A 23,847-nucleotide genomic window follows, 5' to 3' on the forward strand; every position below is an offset into this window, starting at 1 on the left:
TTGGCAATGCAACGATGGTCTGTGAGCTGGGCAGTCCAGCTGCATGCCATGCACTTTGACCAGTCTTCCCACCTCCTCTCCAGTGTCTAGCTAATGCTTTTGTCAGAAACAGTCAACCAGTACCTGTGAGAGCACCCCAAGTACGAGCAGCACCCCAGGGAGAGACCCAGTGGCAGGTCCAGCTGCCCTGTCGCGGTGGTGACTTCTCAGAGCACCAGAGAATGAGAAACACATGGAACTGGACACGTATTCCCACCCACACCCATCACCCTCGCTGCTGGTGTTTCCCTAAATTAGTAACAACACAAAGAAAACTCCAGGTAGAGCTTAACTCCAGCGCAGGGAGAAACAACAGCTGGAGAGAGCACACAAGACACAGTACTTGCTTTCGAATAACCCTTCAACCTCAGGGTAATTACTGCTGTGGCGTTCCGAGGAAAACAAGGTCAGGAGGAGGAGAGCGCAGGGCAAGATTCCCAGGGCTGTGCACAAGCAACTAGGACAAGGGTGTTTGTTCGGCCTTTTGAGGGGCTACTGCCTGGATTAGTCTCAGTGAGAATTCAAGACCCAGAGGGAGCTGCAGAAAAAGCATCAGCCTCTCTAAAAACAGAAAGCAAAATGTTTTCTTTCTGTCCCCAGAGGCATGAATGCCAATGTCCTAGGAACGTGCATGGGAAAGGATATTAGAAAGCGAGCTATGCAGGCCAGATGGAGCAGTGCTCTCCACAGGGACAGTGCTTCTTGCAAAGTACCAGTGGCTCTTTGAATGTAGACCTGCGATGGAGAGGGGCATCCCATGAGAAACCACACTTGGGAAGTGTCTCTGCTGTCCCAGCAAGCAGAGGGAAGCTCTGGATATGGGGGACAGAGAAGAGAGAGGAACAACCTGTCAAGGACAGGGAAGAAATGAGGAACAGAGACAGCTCCCACAGGCAAACACCACGCCCGGGCTCCTACAGCCGCCAAGTTTTTGCAAGGGATGGCTCTACTTAAAAGAGTTGGGTAGGTCGAAGGTCAGGCGTAATTTCACTCCCTTCTGCAGGGACTACTTAGGCCTTGCTATTGCAGTATTTACCACTGGGTTTGGTTTCTTCTGCACAGAGATCTGCCAGATTCTGCTGTGTGTAACCCTTTCCGAGCTGTGCTGATAGCAGATAGCCTAGTTCCCGTAGCTGGGGTGATAGAGACGAAAATAGGTGAATATGGGGGCCATGCATTTCTCTGATGCAATCTTATTTATTTTTCAGCTTATACAAAGGTGTTTTCCTGTGAACAAGAGAGGTGAATAATACACAGGTGATCCCTTGCCGAAGCATAAAGACCCCATCTGCCATAAAACTGACCAGGGTGTGTCTCACTGCTGATGAACATGCAGTGACAGCTTTGGTATCAGCACAGTTTCATGTTCCTTCCCTCCACTCCCTCTCAGAAACTCACAGGACCTCTCCCCACCACAATCAGGTAGCAAAGATGCCCCTCCACCCCCAGCAAAGTCCTGCTGAGGCCTTGAATGGATCTTTTTTTAGGTAGCAGCTCCTATTGTTTCAACTATCTGCTCTGTAAAGGAGTTCACTGGCTTAGGTCTATCTCAAAAGTCAGCTATTACACCCAGAGGGATTCCCCACCCAAAACACTCCCACAACACTCCTTGCAACATGGTTTTCCTGTCTCACCCCAGTTTTGAGAGCCCCCAAAAAATCCCTGACCATCCTTCAGAGGCACAACTCATTTTTAGAGTTCAAAGTTGTGGTTCAGGCCACAGCAGAGGTCCTGGGAAAGTTTCCTGCCATGTGGGATCAAGCATCTCATCCTGCCACACGTGTTACCCACTCCGAGTGGGAAGGAGAAACAATCAGTGGCACCATAGCAGTAGATTAAGCCCCAGTCTGCTCTTAATCCCTCTAACAGGATAACCAAGGACTTGTGCCAGCATCTCTAACCTCCTGCAGCCCCAGCCAGCGTCACTGCCCGCTGGCCTGCCAGCACGTGGTTTCCAACAGCTGCTGAAGACATCCACTGGCTGGGACAGTCCTTGCATGTAGCCAGACATCTCTGTTTAGTTTCTTGAGGAACAAAAGGCTTCCACACTCTCTTGCCCTTTCCACCAAAAGGGCAACAGTTTCCTTAAACACAGGCTGTACACTTAGGGATGCTAATGCTTAAGAATCGGGAACTTCAGGATTAATCAAAAAACCTAGATACTGAATATCCTTGGGGCATGGAAAGCTCCATGAGAGCCCTTCAGCATATCTAAAACTTTCTGATTTAAAAGGAAGAAGGCAAAGGGCAGCACCATTCTCTGGTTTCGCTCTGCTGCCCGCTGCTGATCCTGTCGAAGCTCAGATGAGATTCCAGCCAGTTTAACTTCAAGTCATTTGCTCTAACCTAAATAAACAAGATTATACCCAGCTTAGAGCTGGTGTGTCTGAGTAAGGTACTTAATATAAGCACCTTTATATAACCCCCACTCTGAATCCTTTGCAGTCTTTCAGGATTTATCCATGCTTATCTCCAGCAGAAAAGGTGTTGCCTTCATCTTCATTTGGCAGATGGGAAACCAAGGGCTGGAGGCGCTTGAGGGAAGGACATACCTCCCTTTATTTTGTCTATCCAAAAGCTACACATGCAGGCTTAGCCTCTTACACACACAGCCTCATCAGCCAGTGGTAACAGCACCACTTCCAAAGGTCATTTGTAAATGCTGAAGCAGGAATTACCCTGGGAAATACCTGTCTCCTCACTGATGATGGATTAGCATCGACCTCAGGCCAGGATTAAAGCCCTTCCTGGTGGTGGTTCCCTGTGGTGCCCATCTCAGAACACTGTTCAGGACAAACAGAGCACAGATTTGCCTTGTCCTCTGTAGCCTGTTGCTTGGAGCACCAACCTGTTACAGGAGCCCACACTCTGTGGTACACCATGGTGCTTAATGGAAACCCCTGATGGATTAGAAGCTGCGAGCAGCCTGACCAGCATCAAGCAGATACCACAGGAAGATAAGCCATGGATCTTTTGTTCTTTTTCAGGAAGCTCTTCAAAGCCCCTGTTTGACACAAAGCACTAAATTGTGTATTTGATAGCTTTATTATCCAGGTTCCTCTGATACCTCTGATAACCCAGGTTTCTATGGCAGGTTTCTGATCCTCACCCTGCTACCACACTCACAAGACCCTTCCTTACTCAAGGCACCAATTTGGTGCATGTGCTTCTGGCATATGTGTGATGGAAGGTCCTTCAAAGCCTGCAGGGCTTAAGGCAAGCTCACAGTCTGATTAAACAGAGGCTTGATGGTGCTAATGCTATATGAATATGGAACAACACTAATGAACTCTAACGAGCTAGACCACAGGGTTTGTTTGCAAGAGCCCAGAACCTGTCCTACCGGCTGGTGGAGAAGAGGCAGTTTGCTCATTACCACACGCTCCCCTCCTGCCCATCCATGCCGAGAGGCCCTGCCCAGGTGGAGGCCTTATTAATTTGGAAAGTTGTCTTTTGATCTCTGTATCTCGAAGCATAATGAGAAGGTTTGAACTCTGCCTGTCCCACCCTCTCCGTACCTCCCACTTGCTCTGATCCCCCAGAACCTGGCAGGGAAGGGGAGAACTGCCACAGCTCTAAGAATCACTTCTTCTAGAGAAAAGCATATTTATGGCCTTCTAAAACACACCTCAGTAGCCACAACCATGGCTGATGTGGCAGGAAAGCACCAGTCCCTGCACACCTTCCTCTCTCACACGGACACCCAACCCTGTGAGGGAATCCAGGGTGACCACACCTCAAAAGCAGCTCCTTATTCCCTTGGCTCCCCCAGGTCAAAGCAGCTCTCATAGGCCACCTTGTGGCCCTAATGGCACTTGTGCCCCTAGGTGGAGAGGCTGGTGACCACTGATGCAGGATGTTGGCTCCTGTAGGACCTCTGCTCTGGGAGGAATTCCTGGGGACCGGTGCCTTCTGCTGGAGCTGCTGCAGGAGAGCCATACATCCCCCTCATCCCATGACCTAACAGAGCCTTCCCCTTATGATTCTGTCTCTCTCCCATCCTGGATCGATCCTGCACTGCTGGCACACGAGTTGAAGCTCTTTCTCAACCACTTCCTGCCCCTTGGGCTGCAGCCTCCAGAGCCACAGTGGAAACCGCAGCAAGAGCTCATTTGGCACCGCGGTCTGTGTCCAGGAGAGCCGGCTCAGCCAGTCAGTTACTCCTCTCCCATGGCTCCTCCTTCCCTCCAAAGGAAATAAAAACAATCCCCAAGCCAGACATGTGTCCTCAATGAAACCCATCTGCTGGAGCCATCGCCACGGTCTCACCGGGCTGTTGCCTGGTCAGGGTGTCCAGCCCCGCCATGGAGAAGCGCACGTAGCCAGTCCCAGGGGCAGCACGCACCCAAGGGGACACGAGGCTGGAGCAGGGGATGCCACGGATGGCCAGGCAGCTGTGTCCTCCCCGAGCACTCTGGGGAGCCTGGGGCTGTGCTACCTCCTTTCTCAGCAGTGACAACAACTTCCAGGCAAGGAGCCAGCTGATAGCTCTGCACATCCACAGATGTCTCCATACAGTTCCCATACACACTGTTCGGAGCAGTGAAGAGTTCCCTAGAAGAAACAAGAGTGGGCTGATGGGCAGGGGTATCTGACCATCTCCCCTACCAGCTTCAGAAATTTCCTCCAAGGGATATTTCCTAGCACCTGGTTGTGTGACCCTTGTAAAGTCTCCAAGTGTTTCTCCCTCCCTGCCAGGAGATTTATACTAACATGTTTTTACAACATGCATTCAGTTAGTCATACTCCATATGTCCTCTGCAATCACCCCTCCTTCTCAGTGGGACCTCCCATCACATCAAATACTTTGTCCAGCCTCCGACAGAGCCTTTATTAGAGCACGAACCCATTTGCCTTCTGCTATCAACTCCCCCTCCAGGCATTTCCACATTTCACTGTTCCCTCTCAACTCCTTGTCCTGCCCCACAGATCAGTTAATAATAGTAGATCCTACCTATTCTGCATTCTCCCAGTGTTCTTGGAGAGTTAAACAGCTGGAGCTCCAGTGCTGAGTGTCTCTACATGTCCCCAGCTAGCAATGGGCTGCTGCCCTGAGCAGTAAAACCAGTGACTCTTGCTGCAGACATCCAAAGTAGACACAGAGTGAAAACATGTGGGTTCAACAGTCCCTCAGCTCCTAACAGGGCTTTGCAGCCTACCACAGCATTCCCTTTGGTCCATGTTCTGGGCCATGTTTGTTTGTACCTCTTTAAGATGTCCCCAGGGACCTATGGATGCAGTCCCAGCACATCCTTCAGCACATGTGGTGGGGCCAGGGCAGTCATTAGGGGCTTGTGTGGTAATCCTGTCCAATTTAGGAAGCTCTCTTTCAGTCCTTGCTAACCCACCTCGGTACTGAGGTAGAAAACAGAAGGGAGGTCACCTGCATCAAGATCCGATGTGGCTCATTTCTGTGAGCAGGGCTGGCTTCTTGACACTGTGCTGTACATACATTCACCTGAAAAGAACCTCAGAACCTCCCCATGGCCCTGAGGGAGGTGCAGTCCCTTTAGCTGTGAATGGGGCTCATTTGCAGACTTCCTCCTCTGTTACCTGCCTGCATCTTCTCACTTTTGGTAGGTTGATTTCTGCAAGACCTGAGAAGGTAAGAACATATTTATCTACCTGTGCTTCCTCCTGCTCCAGCTACGCCTGCACATCTGCCCCACCTGCTGCAGGCAGGCAGGCAGGCAGGGAGAGCAGCTTGCCAGCTGTGAGGACAGTGACCCCCAACCACAGGCCAGGCAGCAGGGCTGTGTTTTTCAGAGCACGTGTGGCCCCACGCAGGAGGCACGTTTGCTCCTGCTGCCTGTGGCTCCTGGCAGGCTTTCCAGGGAGCAGCCCTCGGCTCACAGAGCTGCTTGTTTGGGAGCATGTCATGTTTTTGCCTGGGCTTGCAGCTGCCTGTCAGCTGCTGTACAAACACAGCCCTGTCTCCCGTGCTCCCCCCGGCCTCTTCTAACTCCTCAGCTCTGCTCTGTGCGGTGCTCAGGATTAGCCACACCTCAGCTGGGTAAACAGGAGCTGATCCTGCCCCATCAGCCAGGGGCTTTGCAGCCTCAGCTGCCACAAGCATGAAGTGCTCCTTTATTTTTCTCCCAAGTAAATCTCCCTTTCATTATTCAGCAGATCTGAAGCCCTTAATTGGACACAGCAGTGGATGTGATTCTCTGCACTGGTTTAATCTTCTATTTTCTTTCTCTACCCTTCTATTCTCTGTTTTTGTTTCACTCAGCTTCCTTATCTTCTGATCTGGTCCTCATTTTCTCACTCCTTTTACCCACTTTTTGCTTTTACACCCATCTGAGAAAAGCCATCCTTCCTTTCTGCAAGTATGTCACTTTCTGCCTGCTAAGTAATGAACTAATAAATTATTCTGATCTGAAAAAAAGCCCTGGAGTTTGTTCACAACTCCAGCCAGCACCTTAGTCTTCATCTCAGCTCAGAGGCAGCATTTCCTGCAAATTTTTACCTGGCTCTGAAGGGACGCTGGGCAGGAAAGGAGGAGGACACCCATTCCCTGCAGCACAGCACCCTCTAGCCTCCACCAGGGCGGTAGCTCTTTCCTGAGCTGGAAGGAAGGAAGGAAAGACCTTCACCATCATCACTCAGCCACGCATCCTCCCACCCTACCACACTCCCTATACATCCAGCCCTGCTCCCTGCATGTTCAGCTCTCCATAACTCTGACAAAATCCTCCTGCAGTGTTACTGCCAAATCCCAGGATGGATTTCATGGGAACTCTGGAGGTCAGGACCTTAAAGCAGGTCCACTCTGAGATGTGTGGAAAATCAGATGTCATTTCCCAAAAACTGAGACATCAGTTTTGCAAGGTGGAGCCTGCAATGAGCCAAAGTGGAGTCAACCTGGAGATGGGGTCATTACACAGCATCAGCAGCACTGTTTATTTCCTCCAGCCCATGTAATACTTTAGCTCAGAGGTGGTACAAAGGGAAGTGCTGCTCCTGCAAAGCCAGAGGAGTGGAGTGCAGTAGCTCTGCAGTTGACTTTTTTTCTTGGGACACTGACCTGCAGCCTTCCAGGTGTTTTTGCATGGAAAAGGGTGGTCACCCCCAGCTCACCCCTGGCCATGGTGGCAGACCTTCACTGCTTGGTTGTGACTGCAAGTGCATCTCCAGGAAGCCATCAGGCAATGGAGATACTCTGGATTAGTCTTTCATCCCAGCCATCCCACTGCTCTTTGCAGCTTCCTGCTCACCTACCCACCCCACCAAACCATGCTCCTATGGACCCCACCGGCCTTACCCACAAACCACCTCCCTGCACCAGCATCAAGCCTGTTCCTCTCACCCCTGCTTCCCTTCTACACCTCCAGGAAACAGCTTTGGCTCTCTGCTCCCAAACAGCATCACTCATTCTCCCAAATCACAACTGTAACCATTTCTTTTGTACTCACCGTCATGCAAACATTGTTGTGTTCTCCCTCCTTTCCTCCCAGATCTATCCCAATTCCCACTATTTTGGCATAAAAGCAATCTTCCTCCTCCGCTCAATTTATTTCCATGAATATTGCTCTCTAGGAAAAGGCCCTTCCCCATTCCTCAGGCAATACTAAAATTTGGATTTTTACAAGGAGCTGCTAATACCATTGTTCAGTTCACTGAGCATTTCAGTTTTCAGGATTGCAACCCTGCATTCTCCTCAGGCACCACTACTTCTATGGAAACTTTTCCACCAAAAGCATTTCGCAAGCAGCCAGTGAAAAAAACCCATAAAACTGTGGCCTTAGCAGACTTCCCTGCCAGCTCTCTGAGGCAGGACAATCACAGTCTTTCCAGACTCCAACCTCAGGAGCACACTATAGTGGCAAATGTCAGACAGACCACTTGGGATTAAACAGAAGACCATCAGTTTCCTTTATTCAGTATGACATCTTGGAAACTCTCCAGGAGAAGCTCAAACATCCTTCTGGCTCTAGTACATCCATTTATCTGAATCCACCCTCCTTTCCCTCAGAGATGCCTCCTCTCCCTGCTCTCACTGCCTGCCAGACACCTGCTGCTCTGATGCCACCTTCCCTGCATAGAGTCCCCCTGCTTCTGCAGGTGGCTTTATGGACAGGTGCCACAACAAAGCACCCCCTGGCTCCTGCAGCTGTATCTTAAGTTACCAAAATGTGTGAAAGGGGCAGAAACAGCTCTAACTGAACAAGAGGCGGCATTAGAGGTGGCTGCAGGGAACAGGTCTGCTCAGCCTAGCAGCTTCTGGTGCAGAAGGTACCCTGAAGGTAGGAATTTCACCTAACCAGACTCCCTGGATAATTTAGTAGTGTTGTGGCACACATTGCTTTCAGGGAGATACAGATGGATCCTTCTCCCAGACCACTGAGTCTGTTTGTGGAGCCAGGCAGGGTTCAAGTGCCATGGAGCAACCAAAAGCAGGACCAGCAGCACTGCTGATGCCAGGGAGTGGTTTTCAAAACCTCTTCCTCTGGCCAGCAGCTGTGGCTGGATGTGGGATAAAAGCAGTGAGCTGGCTGCTGGGAAACTGGACAGAGGCAGCAGAACACAGCCTGGTAAAGTGCTCAGCTCAGTGGCATTTCTCTTTTGGCCTAAAGAATTTGGGAATGCAATAGCCCATCTGCTCTGAAATGAGCAATGAAGCTCACTGTATAAGCAGTCTGAGTCCTCTCGAATTTGGGAGAAAAACAAAAAAGTGAGTCAGAAATTCTCTAGCAACAGCTTTCAGCCATTAGAGGAGACCAGAGGTCTAGAGGGGACAAAAACGTGGACAGCAGTACCCAGAAGGGCTGAGGTCAGTCACTTCAGTTCTATAATTAGGAAATAAATAGCATGCTAAATAAACCCAGAGTAGAAGCTTTTGAGGAGCGTGACAGGGCTGGAAGTTGGCAAGGAGCAGCTGAATGAGAATGTGATGGAAAAATACTGATCAGGTGGGCCACGTGCCACCTTCCCAGCTGGTTTGTATGATGCAGCCGTTCTCCCATCCCTGGCACTTGCCTCCATACATTGCCAGCTCCTCAGGACAGAGGCTGGTCTATTTAGAGCTCTGCAAAGTGCCCATTACTCTTTTAGACACCATTTTCAGAAAATATGTAAGAGTCCAAAGAGCACTGTTCCTCCAGATCCAACAGGCTCTGGAACAGCATGGCTCTGCAGCCCACGAGCCAAAGCCTCACTGGCACTGCAGGGAAGGCAGAGCAGAAGAGGAAAAAGCATTGCCTTTATTTCCATCTGCAAAGCTTTTTTGTGCTCACATGTCACTGACAGGCACTTTGCTTATTTTCAGCTGGCAATCAAGCCCTGCCTAAGAGGTGTTTTCCTTTTTGCTCCTGCTACACACTGCCATAGATGAACACCCTGACGTTTCCTCTGGCAAAAAGGCTTCCTCAAGGATGCAAAGTCCACGGGAGTCCTTCAGCACACAGCACGTTTGCTGAGCAGGAGAAAAGCTGGGCCGGGGAAATGAAGCAGAAAAAGAGTTCGGAGTTTTGTCAGCAACAGCCGAAAGAGAGAGGGATGTGAAGAACAAAAGGTGATTGTCACCATGGTGTTGCACGGGGGTGTCTCGGGCTGGTTCAGCAGCACGTGGAGTTCTCTCTGCCTGGTACCTTTCCAATCTCTGCATTTAAAAAGGTGGAATTTTCATCAGTCTTTTTTTGGCCTCTCTGCACAGAGGTAATTGCCTGCCCAAAGCACAAGGCAAAGCTCTGTTCTTCCTGTGCTTGCAGTTTCCAGCATGGACATTTGTCCCCTTTTGCAGTAGCCACACTGGTCAGAGAGAGAGATCCTCCTGTCTCCAAAGCATTAGGGTGTTCCTGGACACTCCCATCCTACCTCTCAGCAATAACAGAAATGGGTTGAAGCAGCTAAATCACTCCCTAGAAGGCTGGAGATGAAGCTCAGCTCTTTCCAGAACTCTTCCTTTGGGGATGGCTCAGGCTCCTGCTCAGATGGCATTTTCTGGGTATGACCTGTTTACTGTCAGTGGCATTAAACCCCTGTCGCTCCTGGCTCCGTGCCAGAGTGCTCCACCCACGGCACAGGCACACAGGGCTGTTCCAGCACCGACCCTGCAGAGCACACCAGCACATCAGCCAGAGCAACCCCCCACACATTCAGACCTTCCTTCACAAGCCAGGGCTCACCAGCTGTATTAACAGCCCAAAGTTGGATTTGCATTCCCAAAATGCGCTTGCTTCCTCCCAGACATCCCTGCTCCCACACTACAAGGTGCAGCTGGAACCCCTCAATACTGCCCAGAGTAAAACACCAATGACTTGCACTGGTTCTTCCCTCCATTTCTGGAGACACAGCACCTTTTCCATCACTTCCCTCCTTGCAATAAAAACAGCTCTGGATTTTGGCTCCTACTGCCACAGCCACCTATAAATTTATGCTTCCACCTCTTCCTTGTTCACTTCTCAGTAAGAAGTGAGCAGCAAACTTGGTTTGCTTTGTTTTGTGATAGGTCCGTAACAAAGCTCTCTTGTAAGAGCTGAGCTTCTCTCAGGTCAGAGAAATCTCCAACAGTCGCAAGGACTTAAAATAAAAGCCTTGCCTGGAGGCTGAGCTCGTGTTTGAGGCGTGTTTTCCTGCCCGGATCTGTTTTTTCCTGCCTGGATCAGATGGTGGAAGAGCTAAGGTACACCTGGAATCAATTGGACTGCAATTTTCTGTAATCAAACTCAAACACATTCCTCAAATACTTAGTTGAGTCTGATACCGGATGTTTATCTGCTGAGCCTATCTGTTAACTTGATCCCAAGCATAACTCGTCTGCCTTGAGACACACCAAACCTCAGCCCAGATGAGCCACTGACAAATTTAGCAACAATAAACCCTGGGTATTTTCACAAGGTTAATTAAAAGATAAGGAATACAACTCTGACTGAGTGGTGTGGGATCGCACCTGTAGCAAGCGTGGAGAAGACGATATTGTTTGCTCTGCCACCTTCATTCCAGAATTTCTCTCTCTGCCTTTACCCAGAACTCCCTCCTTCCCTATGACTCAGGCTACAGCACTTACTCATCTCTCCATGTACACGGCACCCTGGAAAATGTGACTTGCTCCTTGAGAGCTTTCTCCACGTAGGAAGCTCCAACACCCGGTAAACAGAGGAAACTAAATATCTGAAATGAGAGGAAGGATTTTTCCATCCAGTTATATAAAGCACCCATTAACACAGCTCAGAATGGTTGTTACCATCAATATAACACATGGCTCTTTTGGAAGAATACAAAAAAAAAAAAAAAAAAAAAAATAAAAAGCAGGTTTATAAACATTGCATTGTGGACAGTTTTTTATCTTATCATTTCTTTTTCTCCAGTGCCCTTCAGATGGGGCAAGGTCCATCTGCCTCTGAGTGGATTTTACTGTCCCCGTCACAAACCCCAGCTGGTGTGACAGAGCTCTGAGGGACCGGGGATGACCCTTCAGTGATGCTGGCACAGTCCAAGGGTGGCCCCAGGGTTTGCCACACAGAGCTGGCCTGTGGGCCCATGATAAACAAACCCAGCGCCCCGAGGGCACAGCCATCATTTTTAAGGCTCGAAAATACTGTTTCTAAGAGATGCAGTATTATGTAACCAGCACCGAGCACCGGTACACCACATGGCTTATCGGCAGACTAGAGGGATTTCTGGTCCTTAAGACCACGGAGCTCCATGTCACTGAGGAGCAACCGTGTCCCTCAGCCGGAGCCGCTCCCCAGGCTGCATCCCGCACGTCACGGGCCATGGTTCTGGTGGCAGGAAGCGGCGGCCTGAAAATGCAGCTGAGGCGGCAGCGGCCGCCCCCCGCCCTCACACCCGCCGCGCCCCCGGGCCCCGCTCTGTCATGGCCGCGGCACCGCGGTCCCCGCCGGCAGCCCCGCCCCCAGCCCGCCGCCACCAACCACCGTCCTCCGCCTGACCGACAGGTGCCCGAGCCATTGGAACCGCGGGTCCCGCGCCCTGCTCCTCCTCCAGCCAATGGCACCCGCGCGTCAGTGATGGAGCGCCCGTCCCCAGCTCGCCTTCTGACCAATGGACGCGCGGGCCTGGGCGGAAGCGGCGCGGCGGTGGCCAATGGGCGGGCGAGGGCGGCCGCTAAAGGGCAGCGGGCGGCGGGGCCGCGGCAGACGGGCGGGAGCGGCGGTGGGAGCTGTCGGGGGCTTCGCGCCCGGCCGGGGCTGCAGGTGAGGTGATGTGGGGGCGCCCGGGAGCCCCTTCCCGCAGGACTCGGAGGATGGTCGGGCCTCGTTCCCGTTCCTCTCACCAGGCCTGGGGGCTGCCCCGCGGCCGGGTCTGTCCCTGCCCAGGCGCCGTCCTGCCGTGCACTGTCCGCACGCCCGTCCCCGCGTGTTTGTTACCCGAGGGGGAGATGGGGATGTCTCTCCCTGGGGCTGTGGCGGTCAGTGTCCGGTCCCTTCGCGGTTCTCCCCGACGTTGGAAGCTCGGGGAGGTGGCGGTGCTTCCACTTTCGCTCTCCGGGGGTGCGAGGCTGTGCATGGCAAGAGCTGGGGTGGGAGCAGCACTTCCCTGTGCTCGCAGGGAGGGAAGGCCGAGGTGGGATGCGATGGGCTGCTGTGTGCGAAACAGAGAATGGTCCTTGCTTGAAGGAGAACCAGGGGGATTGTGCCCTCCTGTCATAATGCTTCCGCTAAACGAGGCTGGTGCTCACCATTCAAGGTCCTGACCCTGCTACGAGCATCGTGCATTAGCTTCAGACTCCCTTTTGTCACCTGCTTGTTACCCCTGTGTCATGGGACTCTGCTCCATCCTGCACCTTCAGGTGTAACTTGTGGCTCTCCTCCAGCACAGGATGTGTTGATGTATCTGTCACAATTGAGGAGTTACAGCTGCTGAGATCTCTCACCTGATGCTAACTTGTTTGCAGAGGTATGTCAGGAGCGACTTTATTCATGCAGTTACGACTGGAGGGATTGCATTCTGTACTTGCATTCTCATGTATGTTCCCTCAGAGAATTCATAGCAGCTTCCTCTCATTGTTGATGAACAATTGTCACTGGTCTGGCAAGTACTAAAGATTCCTGACAGCATCTTAGATTGCTTTTTGGCTTTCACAGCACTGGTGTGTCCTTCTGTGACAAATGTTCCTGGCTTATTAGTCAGCTACAGTGTGTTCATCTTACATGCCTTATTTATCAATTATTATCATGCTCAGCAATGTTCATAATATTGCTTAGGTTGACATATTCTAGTCCCTGCTGATATGGTGTCCACAGAACACTCAGTTCAGTTGTTTGCATTTGTGGTATCTCATTTTTAGGCATTCTTAGATAATGAGTATTTCCTGGGCAGGGAGGCTTGTTATTGACAAGTAGTCTGGGGTAGCTGTCTTATCTTTCATGTGTCACCTTTTCTCTGAGGTGCTTACTTGGTTCTCATATCACAAGAGAAGTTTCAATAGCTTCTCTTATCTCTTCTTACATCAGTAGACATGCAGCCATTCTTCTTATTCTAGTTATCATTTATTTTGGTCTCAAAGTCAGGAGTAAGAATAGGAAGGATATGCAAAGAGAAATAAAAGCTAATGTTTGAGTTCTTTCAGTCTCCTGGCTTACTCTTTAAAATAGTTGCTTTTGCATGGAAGGTCCTCTGTGTTATTGAGTGAATTAGCTGCACAAAAGATGAGGCTGACCTACAATTGTGCCAGACTGTCTTTTTTAGGTGTGGAAAAGATGTGGATGTTGTGGATAAAACCTTCTATCTTGCAGAACTCCTTCTGAAGAAGTTAAATTTAAAAATTAACTTATTCTACTCTTCCTGTAAAAGCTGTATTTCTCTATTCAGGGAGTGAATAGCAGCTTAATCTCTTAGTGCTTCATAAAGCTGCTTTATTAAACTTGTCATGTGAAAACTCAGAGATTAACACATTGAAAAAGTTTTTCTGGGATGTGGCACTGGGAAGGAAAGATCGCCAAATAAAACCCTTTGACCTTGACACAGGCACATGAAGACGTTTTCTGAGTCTACGAAGTTCCAGCTCTACTCCAGATAGGATTTGGTGTAAGATAGGAGATAGTTGCTTTAGAGCAGTGAAATGCCTGGGTCCTAGTGGATTTACACTGTTATGTTTATTTTTCCATAATTCTTGCCTCTTCATCCAGACTTTCACACAGCCTGCTCTGGCAGTACCTGAAGTTGGATTAAGCTAGCCAAAAACAGGATTTTTCAGTCTCTGGTAGGAGTGTGAGTGCTGGGTTCTTGGGTGCTATTAATTACTACTGAAAGGTGCAAAGATCAGCCTGAAACTGGTCACTTGGACTTTTCAGCAAAAGCCTGAATTATCATAGTTTATTAGTACTCTGGAGTCTTCATCTATGCTTCTGAGTTTCTCTGGAAGAGTGTGTTTCATGATGTGTTACAGTTCTGAATTGCTGTTCTTAATGTGCCATAGATCAATTATCTCCTGTACAAGTATTTGCCCTTCTTCTGCCCATTTAGCTTGCAAAGTTTAAGCTTATATGCAGTTAAATATCCGATCAAACTCAGCTGATTGATTCAATTTCAATTGATTTAATTTCAGTGTGCAAGGGCACACTGCCCTTGTGGAAAGCAAAGTCCCACTTGCCCAGCAATATATGGGTGGCAGTGATGGGTACCCTGTGGGGCAGCTATCAGCCTTTTCTGGCTCTAGGAAGGCTTCTACACCCAAGGGTTTGTCTTTCCTTCACCTCTATGTTGACTTAACACTAAAGATTGTCTCTGACTGCCAGCCTTACTCTGCCAGTATCGGGCAGTAGTAATTGAAAATGCTTTGCAAAGCAGTTCAGTACAAACCAGGTGCTTGAAACGTCATTGTGCCTGAACTCTTGGAGGTAGTGGCAGTGGAAGGCAGTGCCAGACTTGGCAGAGAGCAAACAGATTTATCTGTATCTCTAGACTGATTCAGAAGTGCAGTTGTCTATTACTCTCTGCTGTTGAGAAATGCTTTCATTTCTCCTTATCATGGGTTCAGTCTGACTAAAATTACATTGACAGCTTCTCTGTGAATATGGGTTGAGGCCTTGCAAACACCAAACTTTTCTGAAATGTCTCATGTCTTATTTGCAAATAACTGAGCTACAACCCTATTCAGGGCATCGAGTACTCAAAAAGTGTAGTACAGGTTCCTCATAAGAAGGAATAAGTGACTGACTGCTGCTGAGAGGCTCACTGTTGAGTAGCTTGTCCTGCTTCTAAACTTACCTCAAAGCATCCTCAAAGATGCTTTTGTATAGAGCTGCAGGTTCCAAAAAGCGTGTGCAGAGAGGGTTCAAGCCTGGCTTTCCCTTATCTGGAACACCCAGTTCTGTGAAGTGTTGGTTGAGCATATGTGAATATGAGGGGTTGTGCTGAGTGAAATAAGCACATGCACAGTCATTTACAGTGAGCCTCCTAGTAAGAGGTAAGGACAAAATGTCCTAAAACATGAGCCTGTAATACCCCTAGTCTGTCACTCTGATTCAGCAGGAGAGAGGGCAATATAGCTCTTTGCACGTTGACTTGCTGGTGACTGCTGTAGTGCTCCAAAACCTCTCTTTTAGTTGCAGTCTGGGAGGACCTGAGTATCCATCAGTGGTGGTAGCTGGGTGTTGGTCAGCCCCTGTCTTTTTGTGTGTAGTTCTTCTGCCCTGAAACGTTTTTGCTTCATTTTCAATGTATTTGTGTGAATTACGTTACTTCTCTAGTGTGAGCCTTCTATCTGTCATGGACAGACTGTGAGAGAATGACTCTGCAAATCTTCTGCTCCCCTGTGGAGAGGAGCTGCTCATCAGGAGAACAAAGTAAGCAAGGTGTTAAAAGACCTCAGAGAAATGGCACCTCAGCTTTTCATCGTGTTCAGTATAGGTGTTTTCAGGCTGCTTCAACTGCACTGTTCTCAAATAAAGTTCTTACCTGTGTTATGTTATAGGTGGGCTTTCCCTGCTGTGTGTGGAGCATATTCCTCGCTCAACCCTCTAGCTGAGCAAGACATCTGTGATGTCCTTGGATTTTGAGCTGTCCCTCCAGTATGTTCAGCTGAGCTATGTGGCAGTGTGGGAATGGAGGAGTTGGAGTCAGAGGATAAATGAGGCTTTAACAATGTGATGCTTCAAAATATAATGAAGGAATAGAGCAGACTTCCTTGAGGGGGATTGGTCTATAATGCAGTTTTTATTAGCTCACTTAGCTCTCTGTGGCTTGAGTCCAACAGCATTCCCTCAACTACTGAGCATGGTTTGTTGGCTTCTCTGCAGTCTGTTTACTCCATTTCTTGCCCTGAGCTTAATGCTGCTCCCTGACACAGTTATGTGGTAGGCAAGGGACACCTGCTAATGCTGTAAGACTGTGGAAAGGTGTTACCCAACATTTCTCTCTGTACCTAAAAGTTATCTTGACCTCTTCTACAAGGACCTGAAGCTTTGCCCTGTAGTTACATAAGGTGGTGTTTAGGGAGACAGTCTGAGTCTCTGCACCTTATCTTAAAAGAGAGGCTTGTGTTATTTGATTACTGCAATTAATTGATTTCTCTGAAGTCAGAGTCTGATCCTGTCTTGGTTTAATCATGTTCATGAGGTGTGTGCAATAAAAGCTAATTCAGAGGTTTTCAATCCATTTGACATAATCAGGAACCAGGATAAGGTGATGTAACAAGGACTCTTCATAGCAACCTTAGGTAATGTATAAAAGCTGCCTGTCCTGAAGCAGAACTATCTCTAATCAGTTAAAATGATATTGTAGGGAAACAAAAGCAGTTCCTATAGTTAGAAGGAAGTGAAAATCAAGGCTCATTTGACTGTAAATTAACCTTCTTGGAGAAGTGAGAGTGCTGAAAAACCTTTGGCCCTCTTGGCTATAGATTTATTCTTGGGTGCATTTCTAAGCAGCCTGCCTTGGGATGTACACCCACAGCCCTCTGAGATGCTTGATTTCTGCTCTGAAGATGTAGAACCCCTCAAGGGCAAGGTAAAAAGTTGTAGTTCAAGGCCACCTGTCTTTCTGACTGTGCTGATGGTTCCATGTGCTATGAACTTTATCCCCATAACCTCCCAGTACCTCTAAATTTAGTATGAGGCAAGTATTGTAACTGATGAAAAGGTCAAGCTCCAGTGAAGGCACCAGCCAAGAAATTTTTTTGGAACAGAGTGTAAACAATACTTGCTAGTTTCTGTGCTTACTGGTTTCTGTACTTGCCAACCAGCCAAATCCTGGCCTGGGTATGGCCCTGGCACAGAGAGGGATTTACACTGAGGACTTCAATAGGCTGTCCAAATAGTGTTCTTTTAATCAGCCTTGTGATGGGGTGTGTCAGTGTGCCCTCTTTATTTGGAAATAAAATTTGTCATATATTGGACGACAAACCCATGGTGGGCTTTGCCAAACTCCTGAGGACTGCATTTTATCTCTCATTGCCACATCTAACCCTAAACTTAAGTGCCTTAAGTACTCAGCTAATTCTTAATTATACCCTCTGTGCTTTGAGGCCTGAGACTTAGCTGACTCTTTTAAATGGCCAGAAGTACTGAGTGATGCATCAAGATCTCAGCATTTGCTTCTGACGTGCTCTCTGAGCCACACTGAAGGTAATGGGAGGCTCTGCACTGGGTGAGCTTGGGCTGGTTAGATGCCAGTCTCGAGATAAGTGGTGTTATGACTTGGTTTATGTGCTTAAGCTGATGAGGCATAGTATTGGTGTGGCCCTAAAATACTTGCCTGTGTAATTTTCAGGGAACAAAGCAGTTTAGAGTTAACACTTTGCCATAAAAACAAAGACATTCTTAATACAAGTGCTGGGCAAAAGACAGGATATGAAACTGTACAATAAAGCTTGAGGTGTTCTTTGAGTCCTCTTACACAGGATCTGTAGTTGTGTAGCTTGTCCTTCAGTGCTTAGTCTGGCAGCCTTTCCCATTAGGACACATTTCAGAGCCTTTCTCAAGGATATTCATCTTCATCTGGATGGTCTCTAAACATCATCCTCTGCATCTAAACTATTGAAAGCTCAGCAGTGGGACACTTCCATGCACTTCCTGGAGTGACATTTGGGTAATATGCTGGCATAAAACTTGTCTTTGTTTAAAAAACTATGCAGTGCTCTGACATTTTACCCTTTCCTTAATAAAGTTCCTTTCCCCATGATGTGGTTTTAAATACTTACCGGGTAGCGACAGCCTGTACCTTCTGGTTTTGCAGTATATCTTACAGAAAAGTTATTAGCTTTGGCTGATATTAAAGATGAATAATTTCCTGGAAATGTTCCATAAAGAACTAACTTCAGCCTCCCTCCTTAAAAAGGTGGGAAAAAAAACCCAACTTACTTTTGACCCCAGTCTGCCTAGGCACAGCTATTTAAAGTAGGGTGGATTTGCTTTCTTCATGTCTGATACAGTTGCTTTCAGAATTTTATTCCCAAGCAGACACTAAAATATATGAAACCAGTCTGAGAAATGTCTGATATGTTAGTTAAAGTCTGCCTGCTTAAATCTGTCAGAGCCTCTTTGGCTCTTTTGAGTCCTAGTGGGTAAGAGTATTACTCAGCTTGTTAAGCTGTAACTGAATAAGAAAGGGAGTTTTTAAAGACTCTCACTGCTGGCCAGGTGTTTTTCCAGTGTTTTGGTGTCTAGCTGAGCTCTGAGAGCATCAGTGAGCCAGAATGGTGCAGGATGGGGAGGCATCCATGAGGCTTTTGTACCAAGCTGCCCTTTCTGGAAATGTCGTTTTTTTCAAGATTCTTCAGTCCATGTAATGGAGAATAGAATATCTCCTTAGTGGAGCCCCTTTCAAAGAGACCTTTGCTCTTTGTGTTCCTTGTAGCTGCATCCTTGCATTAGCCTAAAGCATTTCTAATGCTTCAGTGAAATAAATGAGTCTGCCAGGCTTTGAATGGCTTGTTAAAAGGCCTGAGGAGGGAGGATCCTGTGGGAAAAGCTTCCTTTAATATCTTTGCTTTTTTAATTTTGGCTTTCCAGTGTGAAGAGTCAGACTCTGCTTCTGTGGGTGGAGGAGCTGTAAAGCTTGGTAGCTACCAAATCCTGTGCGTGGCCTGTTGAGTCACAGTGATGTCTGTCCCTGGAAGTTTCCTCTCCACAGGAAATCTGGAACTGAAATGTGTTCAGGTCTTGGATTTGTTGATAGTTGTGAATTCACTTACTGTGCAAGTAAATATTTTGATAATGGCTATCCCAAAAAAACAGTGTTTTTGAAAGGCTACACAAAGAATTTGCTGTAGCTCTACTGCCTTTTGTTGTACTTGTCTGTTTCTGTCTGGAAAGGGTGAGATTGGGATTTTTTCCTTGTTATACTTGCACAGATGAAGTGCACTCTGTTAACAGTAGTGCTGAAGTGTTTCCTGTAACATGATTTTCAGCTTTTTGTGATAAAAGGGCAAATGAAAAGACTACAAATCCAGCACTTGCCTTCCAGTGATTGATTTTAAAGCTATCTCTCAGTTAGAATTGGGACTTAACAACATTGCCAGTCTTTGGGGCTGTTATGCCTGTAAGTGATTTTAAAAAAAGAATTGTGCAATTAAGATGGTTCAAAAGAGCATCCTTGGGACCAGGACCTTCAACTTCTTTGGGTTCCCCAATGTGGACCTCAGATGCTTTGGTGGTTGGAAAGGTTTGACTGCTTCCAGTCGTATGCTTTTTGATAATTTTGCCTAGCCTGCTGGAAGTGAATCCAGTGTTTTGTATATGGAAAAAGCCAAATGTTTGTCTGTTTAGATTAATGCTGACCCAGTTAGAGGAGATTCTAGATTAAAATTTGTCTGGCTCAAACCTGTGGTTATCTATTTTTTTTATTTTAAACAGACAAGTTTGAGTCAATGCAAAAAGGGTTTAACAAAACAGCAGCAAGGTGACCTCATCCCAGCTGGTTAAATAGGGAGACATTTGTCCTATGTGATTAGAGGCAAAGCTCAAATCCATTTTAGTAAGCTAAACCCTTAAAATTTTAGAGCTGAGTGCTTTGACTCAGCCCTTGCAAATCTGCCCTGGCTGAGACAGGTCAGTTTAGGTCTTCAGAAATACCAGACTTTAGAGCAAGTGCCTCAAGTGACACAGCTGAATCCACAGGGCATGGAGTATTCATGGACTAGATCCACTGCTTAAATAACCACTGCAGAAAGCTGTGCAATTGAAGTAGTGCCAGCTTTGTGTTACACCTACAGGCTGATCTGAGCTTTTGGGTAAAGATTTTGACAAATACATGAACCTCTAACACATGTTTGAGGTGCGTAAGTTCTGTGAATGTGTGTTTTAGACTGTCTAAAATGGAAAATACTAGTTCATAAGTGTCAAATCATAATCCTGCCTACCAACAGCTGATTTTTCAGCTGAAAGTAGTGGCAAGCTGGTATGTTGTTTTAAGGGAGTGACAGGCTAACATGAGACATAAAAGTATCAGAAAAGATGTGGTGTGTTTGTAATCTGAGAATTACAGGGGAGAGAACATTCTCAGGGAGATAGGGCTTAGTTGGATCAATTATACCGAGTCACTAGTACAAAATCCTAATGACTAATTGTGCTCAGTTTTATTTTAAAAAATTCACTAAGGTGAAAGCTGTAAGCAGCAAACTAGCTTAAAATCCAGGTGTCAGGATGGTCTTGGGTGTTAGTGTCTCAATTTTCTGAATAAAACAATGATGGGAAGATGTCAACAGAACTTCTGGGAGTTTGTTCTGAGGGAGATTTGCTTGAGCACCTGATTGTCCTTGAGTTCAGGAAGCTGGTCTGTTCTTCAGCCAGTCGTGCCTTCCCTGGTGAAGCCATTGCTGTAGTTTGCCTGTTGTCTCCTACAGAATTGATGGTAGTGCTGGTAGAAGCTTACCAAGCAGAGATGTGAAACAGCATTCTGCACCTAAATGTTGTTCTTGAACTCCTCTCATGATGCCCATGCAATCTTCTGAGTAGAAGAATAGAAGGCTTTTTCCTTTCCCTTCTCCTGTGAAGCTCAGAATTGGAAAACAGAAGCTGAAGAGCTGTCCAAGATTAAATGTCTCCGCTTCCCTCGCTCTGTTCTGCTATGCAGATGGCTGTGGTGGCAGAAACTTGCAGCTTTCTACCATGCTATTAGTCAGTAGCTGATGTCATGTGTGTTTTCTTCCGAGGGGTTTTGGTGTAGCTACACAGAGTACAGAAAGTACTTCTGAGACTCTTTACTCCTGCTATAAAGGAGAGTAAGACTTTGGTATGGTCTGTCCTGATAGCATGTTTTCCATTTGGAGGCAGCAGCTGTGGTAGAGAGCAGACAGTTCTGGAGCTTTTCCTGGAAGCTCTGAGTCCCCATCGATTTGTTGTGCCTGTGGAATGATAGTTCTAATAGCAAGTATTGCTTACACTTTTATGGTCACAGGCTGAAAGCTTTTATTGGCAGCATCAAATTCTTTTAAGAAGCCTTCTTGCATGTGCCCTTGTATTAATTAGGTGGCTGTGTCTGAGCTTCCTGTGGCTCCCACGGTGTTGAAGTGTGATATGTTGTAACATCTCAAAAAGGAAGTGGGAACAAGCAGAGACTGTTTACAAGCTTCCATCCTAAGCCTTAATAAAAGTCGCAGGAAACTTCTTTCAGCCTGGCTTCACACTTCAGTAACATAGTAGATACTGCAAAGTTGAGAAGAGTATCCTGCAGAGCCTAGTCCTTTAAATAGGAGGAGATTTGGGTAAGTTTTCTGAGTACAATGTCTCATTGTCTTGCTTAGATGAAGTCTCTGCTTACGAAGTTGCATTTGCCTACTGCAGATGAGTTAATATGCTGTAGGCAAATGATCCAGTCTGGAATATGTTCACTGGCAACAGATTTCTGATGCAGATGGATCAGAGTTGGTTATGATTGACTACACAAATAGCTTGCCATGTCTTTGATGGGACCTTTGTATGAATTTGTGTTCATCCTTTCCAGCTGAGAAATGCAGCTTTATCACTAATAATCAATTTGCTTTCCCTCCCCACCCACAGGGTAGCTCTGGCAACACGTGGACCGGTGACAAGTCTGCTGAGGACTGGCAATTTTTTCTAGCTTGAAGAAAATTGAAATTGGTAAGGCTTGGCTTGTCACTTATCTTACGTGGGTTACCCATGTGACTTAGGAAAGACCCAGGGAAAAACCTGTCCCTTCAAAAATAAATGGAGCCAGCTGTTTGACCTGTATGTTCAAAATAAGCTGGATCAGTTTAAGAATTTGATTTCAAGCTGGAAGGATATATTTTTTAGATTTCATTGCTTCTTTACTCTAAAGCCCTTGAAAGAGTAGTTAATTATTGTTAATTACAATTATTTATCTAGTTCTTCAGCTGCAGAACTGCAGTGAATAAAGAAATGCTGAAAATGCCAATACATAAAGTGACCATCTTAAGTGCAGGCAGGATTTAGTACCAGTGTTCTCATGGATCTACAAGACTCAGGATGAGGAGCTAACATAATAGTTCTTTCAGGTGCTGCTTTTCAAGTCTGGCTTGTACACCTGTGGAGGAACACTTGTCCAAAGCTGCCAAGGTGCTTTTATAGCCTGGCTTTTCACCCAGCTTCTGTTTGACCTGGGTAGTCTTGGCCAAGATCCTGCATGTATTGACTGGCTGCAGAGCAGGGGCTGACACCTGAGACACTGGTGCAATTCTAGGGCAGCACTGATTAGGAATAAATCTCTTCCACAGCTGATCATCCAGTTTTTTTCCAGTTGGTCAGGGTGTTTAGAACAATACCAGCTAAATTTTCTTCCAGCTTAAAAGTTGCTAGTCTGAGTTGGGATGCTAGGATTTCCTGGCAGTGTTGACTGACAAATTTAGTTGGTTAGCACAAATGTGTATTTAACATGACAGTTGATAATCATATCCAGCACTGTATTTCTAAGAGCTTTAATGACGTTTTTTATCTCCAGGCTGAAAATGAATACAATGTTGGAAACCTCTGAGCTGCCAGCAGTGTTTGATGGGGTGAAGCTAGCTGCAGTTGCTGCTGTTCTGTATGTTATTGTTCGATGCTTGAATTTAAAAAGCCCGACTGCCCCTCCTGAACTCATGTACCAGGACTCTGCTTTGGCTCGCTTTCTACTCAAATCCTGCCCACTTTTGACCAAAGAGTAAGTAGTATAATTCTCCCATGCTGACCTGTATTACAGGAAGAACAGCTGCACTTACCTATTCTTCCTCATATGTTTCATAGGCTTGGTTTCAAATGAATGTCAGGGTATACTCTTACTAAAATAAATCTTCTAAGTCAAGCATTTCTTTATTGTCTTGGGTACTTGGATTTATGACCAAGCCTTGTTGTGTGGCATTTTCTATAGATGTATAGAAAAAGTCATCACTGTCCATCGTTATAGAAGCTGTATGCTGATATTATACTATAACAGCACCAATAGCCCACTGTCTGTGGAAATGGGGGAGGGATGGATGCAGTCAGCACTTGTTCATGTTCTTGTACTCCCTTTTATTAGAGAAGGAATCTGTTGGGGCTCACAGGAAGGAAACATTTCCATGGTGTGTCAGTGCCCTTATAATGAACACAGGGTTGGCTATTAGTTTTAAAGTGCCTGCTCTTATCTGAAGTACTTCAAGTTGATTGAAAACTAATGAAATTTATTACTGGTGGAGCACATCCTAACTAGTTTAATAAAGTAATGACATAGAGGCCAGCTCTGAGCCTGTTGAATACACTTTCAGATTGACCTTGTGTCAGCTGTGTATTTGAGCAGGCTGATCCCTGATCTTCCATTCCAAGACCTCCAGAATCAGTGCAGCTGCCCTTAGCTTCACCAAGAACATTCTCCAATAATAGCTAGCATTTAGTACAATTTCATGAGGCTTTGGAGGGACAAGGACTTTGATTACAGTATTTCTCTTCTGCAATCACTTTGAAA

General features: G+C 46.9%; 1 protein-coding gene and 2 long non-coding RNA genes across 6 annotated transcripts in view; 1 reads left to right on the plus strand and 2 right to left on the minus strand.

Annotated features, from left to right (window-relative positions):
• Nucleotides 1-1,216: 1,216 nt before the first annotated feature.
• LOC147650678 (uncharacterized) lies at nt 1,217-5,394 on the minus strand. Its single transcript, XR_015275796.1, has 3 exons — nt 5,245-5,394; nt 4,994-5,116; nt 1,217-4,593 (listed from the first exon to the last, which is right to left on the minus strand). It is a non-coding gene; the product is annotated as an uncharacterized LOC147650678 (long non-coding RNA).
• Nucleotides 5,395-5,422: 28 nt separating this feature from the next.
• On the minus strand, nt 5,423-11,292 carry LOC111934042 (uncharacterized). The gene is made up of 3 exons (XR_015275795.1): nt 11,051-11,292; nt 6,512-6,610; nt 5,423-5,636 (listed from the first exon to the last, which is right to left on the minus strand). It is a non-coding gene; the product is annotated as an uncharacterized LOC111934042 (long non-coding RNA).
• Nucleotides 11,293-12,091: 799 nt separating this feature from the next.
• Nucleotides 12,092-23,847, plus strand: part of ABHD2 (abhydrolase domain containing 2, acylglycerol lipase) — a 37,780-nt gene continuing 26,024 nt past the window's right edge. Inside the window, exons 1-4 of one of the 4 annotated variants that reach the window (XM_086848890.1) lie at nt 12,117-12,200; nt 12,694-12,903; nt 21,948-22,028; nt 22,867-23,067. In XM_086848890.1, the coding sequence (XP_086705016.1) occupies nt 22,874-23,067 (194 nt within the window). In that variant the 5' untranslated portion in view covers nt 12,117-12,200; nt 12,694-12,903; nt 21,948-22,028; nt 22,867-22,873. Of the gene's footprint in view, nt 12,201-12,693; nt 12,904-20,791; nt 21,653-21,947; nt 22,029-22,866; nt 23,068-23,847 lie in introns of those variants that run through there. The other 3 variants (XM_086848892.1, XM_023933888.2, XM_023933889.2) reach the window with 3 other exon arrangements.

The sequence above is a fragment of the Cyanistes caeruleus genome, chromosome 13, assembly GCF_971803275.1.
Source record: "Cyanistes caeruleus chromosome 13, bCyaCae1.hap1.1, whole genome shotgun sequence".
Taxonomy (NCBI): domain Eukaryota; kingdom Metazoa; phylum Chordata; class Aves; order Passeriformes; family Paridae; genus Cyanistes; species Cyanistes caeruleus.